Source organism: Phalacrocorax carbo, chromosome 12, assembly GCF_963921805.1.
Source record: "Phalacrocorax carbo chromosome 12, bPhaCar2.1, whole genome shotgun sequence".
Lineage (NCBI taxonomy): Eukaryota > Metazoa > Chordata > Aves > Suliformes > Phalacrocoracidae > Phalacrocorax > Phalacrocorax carbo.
The window spans coordinates 19,894,297-19,907,888 of NC_087524.1; the positions used below are offsets into that span (position 1 = coordinate 19,894,297).

At 39.6% G+C, this 13,592-nt stretch overlaps 1 protein-coding gene across 3 annotated transcripts in view; it reads left to right on the forward strand.

Annotated features, from left to right (window-relative positions):
- Positions 1 to 371: 371 nt before the first annotated feature.
- The window catches only part of EDRF1 (erythroid differentiation regulatory factor 1), a 28,251-nt gene continuing 15,030 nt past the window's right edge, over positions 372 to 13,592 (forward strand). The window contains exons 1-12 of one of the 3 annotated variants that reach the window (XM_064464367.1): positions 372 to 566; positions 1,419 to 1,627; positions 3,358 to 3,424; positions 4,328 to 4,453; positions 4,957 to 5,081; positions 5,543 to 5,702; positions 6,995 to 7,096; positions 7,388 to 7,509; positions 8,504 to 8,615; positions 9,346 to 9,493; positions 9,569 to 9,677; positions 10,009 to 10,120. In XM_064464367.1, the coding sequence (XP_064320437.1) occupies positions 498 to 566; positions 1,419 to 1,627; positions 3,358 to 3,424; positions 4,328 to 4,453; positions 4,957 to 5,081; positions 5,543 to 5,702; positions 6,995 to 7,096; positions 7,388 to 7,509; positions 8,504 to 8,615; positions 9,346 to 9,493; positions 9,569 to 9,677; positions 10,009 to 10,120 (1,461 nt within the window). In that variant the 5' untranslated portion in view covers positions 372 to 497. Of the gene's footprint in view, positions 567 to 1,418; positions 1,628 to 1,995; positions 2,253 to 3,357; positions 3,425 to 4,327; positions 4,454 to 4,956; positions 5,082 to 5,542; positions 5,703 to 6,994; positions 7,097 to 7,387; positions 7,510 to 8,503; positions 8,616 to 9,345; positions 9,494 to 9,568; positions 9,678 to 10,008; positions 10,121 to 13,592 lie in introns of those variants that run through there. The other 2 variants (XM_064464369.1, XM_064464368.1) reach the window with 2 other exon arrangements.

Below are 13,592 nucleotides of genomic sequence, written 5' to 3' on the forward strand. Positions count from 1 at the left end.
GGCAGGAGCAGCCCCAGAAGCTCGTCACCTGCCGCCACACACAGGCGCGCCCCGGTGGCCGCAGCACCTCGTTGCCTTAGTGCGGCACGCAGCGGCCTGTGGAAGGGGCCAGCTGCTGAGGGCGCAGCCCCACCGCAACCAGCCGCTCCGGCTCAGCGTCCCTGGGGCCAGGAGAACCAAAGAGCCGCTAAAGGAGGCGAGAGACACCGCAACAACCCTACACACTGCCCGCACCAACCTCATCCGCCACCCTCCTCCTCACGCCTCGTCCCCGCCCCCTCCGCGAGCCCCACCCCCCGCACTCCCCTATTGGCCAGAGCCCACCCTTCCCGCCCCTGAGGACTCCTGGGAAGTCTCGCGAGAGACGGCTGTTCCCGGCGTGAGGCGCCGCCCGCCGGCAGCGGGCGCTGGCTGGGCCCGCCGCTCCGAGAGAGCCCCGCGGGGGCGGCACCGGCACCGGACATCGCTCCGGCAGCGCACCGCAGGGCGGCCGGGGCATGGAGGAGCCCTGCGGCCCCGCGGGGGCTGCCGCCCCGCTCAGGGGAGACGCGGAGGAGCCCAAGCAGGTAACGGCGGTGAGGGGGGGGAATGTCCGACGGCTGAGGGGCGCCGCTGCCCCGCCGCCTTTCCCGGTGCTCCCCCGCCTCAGCCCGCCCCGGGCGGGCAGCGGGGCCGGGCAGGCCGAGACGCGGCAGGGAAGGGATCAGGGAGGGAGGGAGAGCCGGCAGCCGCCGGGCTGTAAACACAGCCCAGAGTACTGTGTTTGTAGTCGCCTCGTAGGCGTGTGTCCTCTTCCCAGTCTGGCCAGTAAAGCAGTGTTGTTGTCAGGACTGGAGTACAGTAGGGAGCCTAATAACTATGATTAAGCCATAATTGTAAGCAGTAGTTCTGTTGTTATGCTTAAGTGTGGTGTGCTGCGTTGTATTTACATAAATAGTGTCCTGTGGATCTGTTTTTCCCTTAATGCGTATGGGATCAAAGCCTGTCATGCGAGTGTGACAGCTGTGTGTTTTGCGGTGTTTTTAAAGAAATGTGCAGTCCGAAGGCGTGCTTGTTAGGGCAGAAATGTGTTCAGCTTTAACTTTGGTGTTAGCGAACGCTTACTTTTGCCAACCTTTGCCGCATTAGCATGAAGTACGTTCTAGTTCTGGCTTTCTTGAGTATTTTCACATTCTGTGGGGAGCTGGCCTGAATAGTGGCCCAGCATTATAACTCCTAAAGTGGAGCATATGCTTGATGCGAGCGTTGGAGTCAGGGGAGCTCAAATACTTTTGATCATGTGCAGGAGAAAGTTACGAGTGAATGCAGGACAGGGCTTTGGCCGCTTACCATTAAAAATAGCTTATCATAGAGCAAGCCTGATAGCTTTAATTCTGGTTATTTTATAAATAAAAGCCTAATTTATCTTTAAAAACTAGGGGTCGGTATTGTTTCTTGGAGGCAACGAAGTGAAAAGCAGTGCTGTGGTGAAATACTCGTCTGCCCCACCGCAAGCAGCATTTGCCCGTCTTCAGGAGAAAACAGACCTGAAACTCCCACCTGCCAACTGGTTGCGTGAAAGCGCTAAGCTGGGACCAGCGGGTACAACCATTCTTGGCAACAACAAAAAAAGTAAACCATTTTCAAGGTAAACAACAGCAGGTTCTATTTCTTCTGGGCCCTTAAGAATAATTCTAATAGTGAACTTGGACTCTGTGCAATTTGAAGTATAAAGTACAGACTTTACCATAGTAACTAACTATTGCTTTTCCTTAACCATTCTCTCTCTACTTTTTTTACCCTTAATTCTTGCCTGTATGCTATAGTCTTGTCTCCTCTCTAAACAATGTCTTCTTTCTAAACAATGCTGGTAATGCTGTTTGTTATTTTTTTCAAGTGCATATTGACACCTTGCCTGTGACAGTCAAATTGACTTCATGTTTTTCCCTGGTTGGCTGTTGTCAGTTGGCCAAAATCAAACTAGACTGGTTCAGCCAGCCATTCTGCTTTTGATAGCAGGTGAAGACGGAACAAGTGTGGTTCCCCTTGAAAGTTACAGAGCCAATTTATAGCTCTTCTGGATCTTTAGAAACTGGACCTGGCTAACTAATGGCAAAAGAATACTCAGTCATGTCAAGAGGGAATGCAGAAGGTGAAATGAGGGGCAAAACCAAAAAGCAGTGTTACCTTTCAGTATGGATGGTTTTTGAAGACTTGGATGAGTTGATTTCAGAGTGTTTGTAAATAGGTGGCTTAAATGCTGTACTGAGCAAGTAAAATCACACAAAGTCACTAGTTAGTGAAATTTAACAGTTTGCGGAGGGGCTGTGTTTAAATCCTTGTAATCTGTTCAGGAGGTGTACGTATTTGAGCAGTGTAACATGTTTCTCAGGGCTTTATAAATTTTTCCTGTTTATTTTAGATATTATGTTTGTCAAATAGAAGCTGGCAGTTTAATCTCTCGGCCTCTATTGTTGGCATTAAAAAGTTAATAGTGAAAGTATGACTTCAGATACACATCATATATTTGGGTTATAGTAATATCTGGTTTAATTTGGAAGAATTGTCTGTACATTGAAATATTCTAATTTAAAGAGCTTGTAATTTAAAGAGGCCTTAATGAGGGTGGATGAAGGTACAAGGATGTCTTATGTGAAAACATATAGGCTGGTTTTAGAAAACATAAATAAGAGGTAAAATGAAATTACAGCTGCTAAAATGAAAGAATTTAATGTCCTTAATGCCGTAAAGATAAACTCTTTGAAAAACTGTTCTCCTTTTTAGTGCTTAAAAAAAATCAATTTATCTAATTTCCCATGGGTGTCTTAACAAACAGTTTAAATAGTTCTGATTTTCTTGATTTCAGTGAAACTTAATATATATTTTAGAACATCTTGAAATTGGATCTGAGAACTTCCAATAGTATCTTTGGAAAACTCGTAGAACGTCAAAATGACTTCATGTTGCGGTTTAACCCGGCAAGCAGCTAAACTTGCTTAAACTTAACACAGCTGTTAGTTCACTGCCCCCTCTCTGCTCTGGGATGGGGGAGAGAACTGGAGCAAAAAAAAGGGTAAAACTCAATGGATTGAGGCAAAGGCAGTTTAATAGAACGGAAAAGGAAGGGAAAATAATAAGAATAATGGTAGAAGAACATAAGAAGTGATGCACAATGCAGTTGCTCAGTTTCATCAAAATTAATTTGTGATTAATATAGATGATTCTTACTGTAATTCATTATGAAGTGTAATGATCTAAATGTTTAGCTAGATTTTTTCTTTTGAAGAAAAAGCTTTCAAAGATTTAATGAGCTTTGGAGAAAGATCTCTATTTAATGTCACACTACATTTGTCTTAACTCGCAATATTTTCTAAATAGCTTTGGGATGGCGTATGACTTTATTGACTCAGTTGGAAATGATGTCGATGTTGTGTCTGATTCAGAGGTATGTATAACTTTAAGTTCCATCATTCAAACTCCTATGTTGCATAAACCTTATTTTACGATACTGTCATGGTTTCTGTCATCTTTGTGCCCCTTGAGGAAGAATAAAGATCCCCTGGTGAAACACAAACTGATCACCTAACTTTTGCTCTGTTGCGCGCGGGAGTTGTGATCCTGAGTAAGGAATACGTAGATAAAATTGTATTTCCTGTGGACTTCTACAAATAATAATCAGCTAAAATATGCAGTTTAGTGAATGCAGCACATCAGTCTTGCAGTGTAGTTTTCTTGTCTGTTTGAAATTGGTTGTTTTGATTGGTTATTACTCTCAAGAATCTTTTTTCCTCTTATCTAGAAGAGATAGCCCCCCAGCTCTAACCTTCTTGTTCTTCCCTCAGATTTTTGCCAGCTTTTTTTGGTACTGGTAATGTCTATAGAATTCAGATGAGGCTGTTCAGAAGAGGAAACGTACATGTTTTACAGGTTTTTTTTTTTATTCAGACTTAGGTCTCTGTCCAGATTCCTCTGGATAGCTACCAAAGTGTTGGGATTCCTGTGGTGAAGATAAAGCTTTTAAAATCCAAACTATCCACTTGGATTTTTTTTCCTGACTTTTCATGATACCTGGTTGTGATGATCTAAAGAGAGATTATGTTTAAACCACGTGTGTGGTTTATACTGATTACTTGGCCCCATTATCTCTGTCATTCTTGTTCCCTGACCTCCACAAATGCAACTTCTCGTGGAATGGCCACCTTAAAATCACTGGTACTATAAGGTTTTATTTGTCTGCCCTTGCCTCTCCTGTGTTAGTGGTGTATTCTTAATTATAGTTTCCTAAGAGTTGTCTTACAATGCAGTATAAATACATGGAATATAATCTCTGTTCTCTTTCTCCCGCAAGAATATTAAAAAACTTCTGAAGATACCTTATAGCAAGTCACATGTGAGCATGGCAGTACATCGCATTGGGCGGACGCTTCTGTTGGATGAGCTAGATATTCAGGAACTCTTCATGCGATCATCTCAGGTTAACCATTTGGTTTTCAAGTATGTCGTATGGTCAAAATGCATTATTTGAAGAGTAGCATAGGTTAGCGAGGAAGCATGTATGCGTCAGAGAACCATATACAAGTAAAAGGTGCTGTATTCTGCCACGATCAGTTTACCCACGAACCGCATCCGCTGTCCTATGGTAATGGTATCGTAGGATTAAAATTCCATGTCACAAATTCCTGTAATAACCTCAGTATTGCTATACTATTTTATTAATTTTGTTATTTTTTACTGTGTAATATCTTACCATGTATCTGACTTCCAAATGAAGTCAACTTTTCACTAAGAATGTAATTTTTCTAAGATACACTTTCAATAAATCACCAATTCAGGGTTTTAGCTGTGAAGTTGTTTTCTGTTTTTGGGGGGCTTGAGGGTTTTTGGCTGTTGTGGATGACTATTCATAAATTAATAAGGCACTTGGTTTACTTTGTAGATGCTTCTTAATATTAATCTCATATTTCTGGTATTGCTTAGACAGGGGACTGGACATGGCTGAAAGAGTTCTATCAAAGGCTGATTGATCAGAAGTGGCAACGAAAAAAGAAGAGTAAAGAACATTGGTACCAGAAGGCTATACTTTCTAAATTTTTGTATTACAGGTAACCTTACGTCTCCATTAATCTAGAATCCTCTACCACTTACTCTTGCCTGGTTTCTCGTCTTGAAGTAAATGTTAAAATTCTGTTATGGTCTTACTTACTGATTTATACTTATGCAGAGAAAATTGAGGGATGAAATCAGGAAATAACACGTGAATGTTTTTAACAGGAATTGAAGCATTTTAAGTATTCAAGTACACAATAAACAGGGTCACTTAATTAACTGTGGATCTCAACATCCCTTCTAAGAAGTGGGTTTGAGGGGAAGCACAGATTAAAATGTGCAAAGTAGATTGTGACACCTGCTGTAATATTGTAAGGGTTGGAGCAACTTGTCAATATAACCATCTTTTAGTATATTAGCAAACTCATTCTTTGAGAGCAGTGCATCAAACACAACAGTTCTGAAATGATTTCTGTTTGCATATTGTTTACTGAACTTTATAATGGTGTTTTGTCAGCATTAATGGTGATGGAGCTGCTCAGCCTGTTCCTTCCACTTCAAAACAACACCAGGAGGGTCCTGTTTCAGGTGAGAGTGACGAAACAGGACGGGCCTCCTGGCCAGCTCCTTTTGAAATGCCTTCTTCGTTATCTGAAGATCCAGGAGCCTCTAACCAGGTTAGCGTATATAATGTTTTAAATGACACCTTAGTTTTTGTAGGCACACACATATTGAAAGGTTTTCGGAGCTGCTGCAGCAGTACTCTTTGCTGAAAGAAATGGACAGAAGCATTAGAAGGACTTGGCAGTGTGTGTGGTTTAACTTATACCAGTGTTTCAGAGCTCCAAATTTCAGAAATATTTTTTTTTTTCTGTCACCGTTGTACTAAATACATATTGATCTATGCATTTTTGAGGAGCAAAACGTTTGGCTAGGAGTAGTCATCAATGACTTAACTAAAAGTAGGAAAATCTGGTATTTAGAAGGTGTCTGTGGAAGCCTAAGGTTTTGGCCTTTCATTTTAAATTTACAATTAAAATGAATCTGATTTGGCCCTGAATTTAGTAGGTGAAGAGGAAAATTAAGATCTATGGAAACGTTTGCAAAACAGTTAAGCAACATTTACAAGTACTTGCTATGAGATTACACAAGTGGAAGGGAGAGATGTTTATAGTAATTATGCAACAAACTATCAAACTATGACAAACTATAGGCCCTAATCCAGGGTTTCAGTCTGTGGGGTAAGCTTATTTATAAAAACTGTTAATTCCTGTGGTTTTTGAGTAACATAATACAGGAATTAGTTAAATTTTTGAGAGGTTGAAAGATATATTTTCAGTCCACATTAATATCATAATGATGCTATAGGTATTCTTAGACAGTATTACTAATTGGTATGCCAAATGACTTGGTCAGCTAACTTATAAAGGCTCTAGCCTACATTATCCATAATATTGTAACAACTTATGTGGTGGTGTAGTAATATTATAAAATGGAGAAATATATTTCAGTACTTGGAAGAGAGTCCTTCTTCTAAAAGCTTTCACCCTCTGGAGGAACTGTTGCCTGATACGGCAGATTCCTTATCATAAAGAAGCTGCTGTGCATTTGTACAGTGTCATTTAATTTATAAATAAGACATCAGGACAGAGGTTTTACATTCTGGAGACTGGTAATCTGGTGCAGACCCTGGGCTAATAAAGTGTTTTTGTAGAAACTTTCTGATTTCTTTCCAAAGAAATATAAAGTATAATATAAAGAGAATATAAAGTACAAAATTTTAGTATTAGCTACAGAAGAGAAACATTCTAGTCACTGACTAGAGGCTTTTTGTAGTTTAATAAATATTTATTTAAAGATACTAGAGGTACAGGTTTTTCCCTTATATGCTGTTGTTGTTGAGATTTTTTTTAATGGCCTAACTTTACCTCAGCAGCAGTATCACTCCTTATCCTTGTGCTTTTCACAGGGCAGTGTGCCTCTTGAACCCTCATATATAGTGGGGCATGTGGCCTCAGCCCCCAAAGAACAAAACCTGACTACTTTGTTCAATGACGGGGAAAACAGTCAGGTATGCTGTATGTGAAATTTGAGCTCAAACACTGAACCCCCAATTTAATCAAACATTTTAAAAATTGGTCTAAATTGGAACCAAGAGAAAAACAAAGCCCCCTGTAGAAGTAGCTTTTGTGGCATCTGTGATCTCAGTCTTTTAAGTTAATGTGAATGTGTAGCATAGTTCATTTTGTGCTGTCTTTTATTTGCTGCTTTTGCTTCCTGCTTTCTCATAATTCTGCAGAATGTCATAGAGAACATGTTTTATAACAGTGACTTATAGACCAATTTTTTTCTCCTAATGAAGGGACTTAAAAATGACTTTGTTCGTAATATCTTGTGGACCTTTGAAGATATCCACATGTTAGTAGGATCAAATATGCCTATATTTGGAGGTGGGAGGTACCCTGCTGTGAGCTTGCGTCTCAGGTGAGCCTTGAAGTTAATGAGAGATAGATGCCAGCCTTGACTGACTTGTTGCTTTGCTTCCTGTTTAGTCACCTGCAATTTATTTGGTTGGCTCTTCAGTTTTATGTGCAGTTTAAAGAATAAAATTAATGCTTTAGACTTAAATGGCGATGGCATTATAAAGCACTGGAAAACAGAGTCCCATAGCCATGCCACTGCACCTGGGCTTGAGATGCTCTGCTGCTTCTTCTGCCTCTGTAACTAAGTCTTTATTTGGAAGTACTGGTGGTTTGCAGCCTTTCCTGACTTCAGTGTGAGTGTTAAAACACTCCTGTGCATCTAGTCCTTAATTTCATTATATTGCTATTTTTATAAGAGGGCAGCAGTAGTTCTCTTATGGGTGTTCTGAATTTCAGTAACTGCTAGTTGGGCACTTCATAAGTACTTAAAACTTGTGACTGTAGTAGGTCTAAGTCCTGACTGTTGTACTGTTCACTAATACTTTGTTGATCACTTCATTAGGATTTTTTCCTGTTTCTGCCTATGTGTAGGCAAAGAATGAACAAAAACTTGAAACTTGCTTGATGTACTTGTCACCTTCTTAAGGCCCATCTAGGAATTAACAGTACCTTGCTCTGCAAGGGATTTTGAAAGGTCTGGGAGAAGGCTTGCCTTATGATTAGTTGCAGCTGATACTGCTTTTGCTTTAGACCTTGTTAAGTACTTGTTATCTTGGAAATGGGGACGTCTGAAGCTTGTTAAAGTTTCAGTATAAGTGTGGGTAAAAATCCAAAGCTGAGGGAATGTGAGCATATTCTGTTGGAGAGATCAAGATATCTGTTCGGTTTGATATAGTTCCTTGTTTGCCTCTTTAAAATAGAACAATTCACAAATAATTGTTTTAGTATCCATCCACTCTCAGGTGATTTACATCTAAATCCCATTAGTAAACATCCCTAATATATTCTGAAGCATAAATAAAGATTTAAATAACACTAGAAATGTTTGGTTTTAGGGATAACAACAAGCCAATAAATGTGCTAACAGGAATTGACTATTGGTTGGACAACCTAATATGCAATGTACCAGAGCTTGTGATGTGCTTTCATGTTAATGGAATTGTCCAGGTAAGGCTGTCGCTTTGCATTATGCCCACTTCATCTGATCTTCAGTTTCTGAAATTGCTCTGGTTGTAACAGATCTTTCTAATCTTACTGTTCTGACAAAAAGATTGCAAGAACCCTTTATTGCAGAATGAGAAGCATCTGCACAGCTTGCAAGTCATCCAAAAATACTGTGTTCTTTTTCTCCCTTCCATGCATGCAAGGTTCATGCTTTCCCTAATATGTGAATGAAGGCAAAAAATAAAAAATGTAGCAGCAGAAATGCATCAGTTTCTTGCGTCTTTAATATCTGTAGCATTCACTTGCCAAGATAGATATGTGCTTTTGAAACCTTTGTTTGTATTTACTGTCTTACAATAGACTACACGTACCAGCTTAGTTTCTGTTGTACCTGGTGTGTGGTTGCTTACTAGGCTGCCCAGGTTTCATTGACGTTATAGTTAGGTGTTGTATGATTTAGGGTTTTTTTGCCACCTCTTGTTCTCTTTTTACTTCACCATGTTTTTCATAGAAGTGAGTAGTCTTTAACACTTTTATTGAATAGTGTGATCAAGATGTTCTTGCTTTTAAAGTAAATAATAGAAATCAACTCAATTTGTCGTGACACTGTATCATAATAGTAGCCTTTGTTTCCTTTAGCAGTTGATAAGAGGCACTGATGTATATAGATTTTTGGGGGAGTAGGTGGCAGAAAACCCTCCTAATCTTGAGTTTTAACATATATTCCTTGCAGAAATATGAAATGATCAAGACTGAAGATATTCCCAATTTAGAAAACTCTAATTTTTCTACCAAAGTGATAAAAGATATTGCTCAAAATATCTTATCTTTTCTGAAATCAAACTGCACCAAAGAAGGACATACTTATTGGCTATTTAAGGGTAGGTAAATTTAGAAAAATTTTTAAAAAAATTACATTAATGTCATGTTGATTAATGAAAGGTCTTAACTTGCAGCAAGTGGGAGTGATATAGTAAAGCTCTATGACCTAACCACCCTTTGTGAGGAGACAGAAGACAAATACCAAAACCCTTTTACAATGCCAGTGGCAATTCTTCTATACAAGTGAGTCTTTATAATTTTTGTTGTAATACTTAATTCTTGGTGCAGTTATACTTGTTAAGAATACAGACCAAAAATTGCGATGAAATGAAAATGCATGAAATTAAAATCTTTTATGCATGAGCTTGGTAAGCCTCAGCCCTGCTAAATCAAAACAGACTTTCTCCTTTTCACTATTTCTCCATGTAAACTACACTTACTGAGTAAGTCTTGTAGACCATCATAAAGTTTGGGAGATCATCATTTGCAGTAGTGTTGTTTAAAGTTTTTTTTTTTCCTTCTGGCACAAAGAAATTATCCAGGGATTTACTATTTTGTCTTAACTTACTTTTAGAGTTGCTTGCAATATGATGCTGAAGAAAAACCAGAACAAGAAGCACTATGGTACTATCAGAACGTTGCTCCTTAATTGTCTTAAGTTACTGGACAATGGCAGACATCCACAAGTAAGAATTAAGTGTTTTCTTGTAGTTTTGTGTAAATAAAGGGAAATGCTGTCATTGTAATGCATCTGGTTATATTTTGTGTGGTACTTATTCCTCTGCCTGCAAGGGAGAGAATTTAAATGAATTTACAAACTTAGAAATTTATTTATATTTAAAGAAACCCCATTGCTGCGCAAGTCTCCTGTCTTGCCCTAAAAAGGAACTGTCATTATGCTTGCTCTTTAGCTCTCGTTCCCAAAGAGCCCTTTTGTGCCTGGGAGCTGTGCAGACGCTGAAGCAGATCTTAACTAGACTTTGTGAATATAAGAAAAAACCTTTTTATTCTAAAGGTGGTTGAATGTTGGGACAGGTCAAGCAGAGAGGTTATATCATCTCTATCCTTTGAGATACTCAAAGCCTGACTGGATGTGGTCATGAGCAGCCTGCTTTGAGCAAGGGTGTTGGGCTAGACAGTCTTCAGAGCTCCCTTCCAACCTTGACTGTTCTGTGGTAGATGTCATAAAAAGAACCTCAAACTCTTGATCTCTTCAGACCATTGTATCATCCAGCAGTACCTCGAGATGCTCTGTGCTTTCAGAAGCAGTAAGAAAAGTAATGAAAAGGAGATGAAGCTGTATTGACCTTTATTCCAGATACTTGTTTCCTGTTCTTTTCTAAGAAAAACACGAATCTAACTGCTCTGAAAGACAAATAGTTTACTAAAGTTTAGAGAGGGGAAGAAGGTGTGTGTCTTAAGTATTACTGTTGCCAGATGTGCTAGTTTCCTTTTTAGTTGCGGCAGGTAACGGGAGTGTGCTGCTTTCTCGCTGGAATTCTGACTGAGTCTGTCCACAATCTTTTCCTTGCCTTAAACAGAGAAACCTGTAGATTCAGAGTGGTATAAGGCAGTATCGGTGTATTTAACCAAAATAATAAACTGGGGTATACTGCAGGAGGCCTAGAAGTTGATTGGGCAGGAGCTGCTTTATGCAGTCTATGGTACATCAACAGGGTAACAACACTTTTACTGTTCTGTAGGCAACGCATCATAAAGTTCAAAAAGAAATATCTATACTGAAACTGCAATCTAATCCAAAGTATAACTTAATTTACATGTAAGTGGTTTAGATTTAAGCTGGTTTCAACAGAAAATTGAGCCTAAAAATGTGATGTGAAAAATCTGAATTGTAATTCAAGTGGATTACAAGAGGACATGTGGCATATATTAACTAAAGTGTTTTGTAGATTCATTCTAAAGTTGTGGAAAGCTCTCCAGATCCCACTAGAAGCTCTTAAATTATTTTTTTTCTTGCTTAAGATCCTTCTCTTGTTTGCCTCTTGTGATCTACAAGCTTTTAGAACAGGTAATACTCATGCTTTACCAGCTGGGATTTATTCTCTTCTAAACTTGATCAGGCTTGAATCCTTCTCCCTTTCCTATATGGGATTTTTAGTTCCATAATAACTTTTTTGTAGGGCAGGCGAGATTGCTTATTTGAGCTAGTTAATTTAATTTGCTCCTGCACAGTGGTGGCTTCCTTTGCCTTCTCAGCAGTTGTATATTGGTTCAGAAAACAGCCTGGAAGAATAACTGTTTTTCTGGGAATTTTTTTAAACACCTCTGCAAAAAGCCATCCAAAAGTACACAAGACGTGTAAAATGTTGTTTGCTTGGCTGTTCAGGTAAATGTCTAATGTGAAAAGGTCACTGTTCTGATGGGAAGTTATTTAACAAAGCCTACATGATATTGTATCACTACTGTGAAGAACTTGTATCTCAGTTCTGCTTTGTATGAAACTGCTGGACTGTGTTGTGGTCTGACCTCACTAGACTCCAGCAGAACCAGGGGCTAGAATGTGCCCTCTGTTACCACAACCAGGAACTGTAGATAACCATGCTGTCCTGAGCAGAGAGCTTCTGTGGCAGTAAATGTAATATCTCTTTTGAACAGTCAGAAGTACAGAGGATGGTGAGAAGCCTGGCTGCCCTATTGCTGTGTTTTAGAAATCACTTGACACTTTTATATTCAGAATGTTCAGGAAGTAAAAATGCCAGAGTTGATAATCCCCAAGGTGAATTTCAGGGAAGTTAATTGCAAGTCCTTCATTTAATGCTCACTTGGCATTGCGGGGGGTGGGGGATGGGGGTGGTGGAAGGCATCCTGAAAGCAAGAGATTTCTCTGTAAAAATGTGTTCTAGAATTTATGGCCTGCCATAATCGCTCTGTGTGTGCATGAAGCAAAAATGCAGGTCTCTTGGCAGTCAGATCCTTAAGTTGCCTGAATCTGAAAGTTCAAGCCTGAATGCTATTACTTAGTGTTTGCATAATCCTGGAGCTACCCAAGAGACACTAATTTAAGGTGGGGCCAAAGCATTTAATATAAAATTGCTCATTGCAATTCAGGGACCAGGTGCCCAAAAGTAGGTGACTTTAAGGCATGTATGTGTTGTGTGTGAGAGGTTTTTTTTAAACAGGATCTGATCCAAATTTCTTAGTAGACAACTTGCCTCTTCATGTCAAAATTCCTCATGATAGGATTGTGAGAGCTGTCTGAGCAAGAGTTCAGTCTTCGAGTAAACTTGAAGTAGAGAGAAAAGGGCTTAACGTTTATTGTAGGGATTATTATTGTATTGGTATTACTGGCTTAATTGTTAGGTGTGTTTATGGTTCCAAAATAACCTTTTCTCTAAGCACTTCTGCTCTTAAAGTTAGTGGGGAAAAAAGGTGTATGTATGTGAGCCTATAGCACATATACATATTTCTCATCTTGCTGTCTTAGTCTTTGATGCTAGTGTTGACGTATTCTGGAGCACAGTCTGATGCTGGACCAGGCTGGTTTCCAGGTGTTCATTTTCTTTCAACCTTTGAGTGGAAGGAGGGGAGGTCACGGAGCAACATGCACAGGACTGCATGGTACAGTTGGGCCAGAAATGAGGTTGAACTTTGGAAGATCTTGCCTCAAGGCTTTTTATCTCTATACAACCAAATTGAAGCATGGGGGAATGTTGCTTGCTTTAGGCTATCACCAATGTGCGTTGTATTTCTCCTGACTTACCGTAGAGTTTTATTTCCTTTCTCACTATAAAAAGCAAGCTACAGTTACCTCCACAGGTATACACTGCGTGTGCCCTGGTGTCCTGTTTGACTTCTGGAGTTTCAATTTGAATCTCATATTGGGTTGTCAGTTTGGTAGTTTTGTTCTTGAAGTTGAAATTTATTTCTTCGTGCTCTTAATTTTTAGTACTGTGAATGTTGCCACTGCTACAGGGTGACTTTTAAATGCTTATATCCAATATCTCCTCATTTATCAATGTACTTTGAAGCTCTGGCAGTGTATAATATTAAAGCATGTAGATGAATAAACGCTGAAGCAGGGTGGAATGAAATGCAGACCTGAATGCTTAGCCCTGCCAGAACATAGTTTTCATTACTTCGTTGTTTTTTTCCATGTGACAGCAGTCCAGAGAAGAGAGAGGGTAAATACCTCTTCAT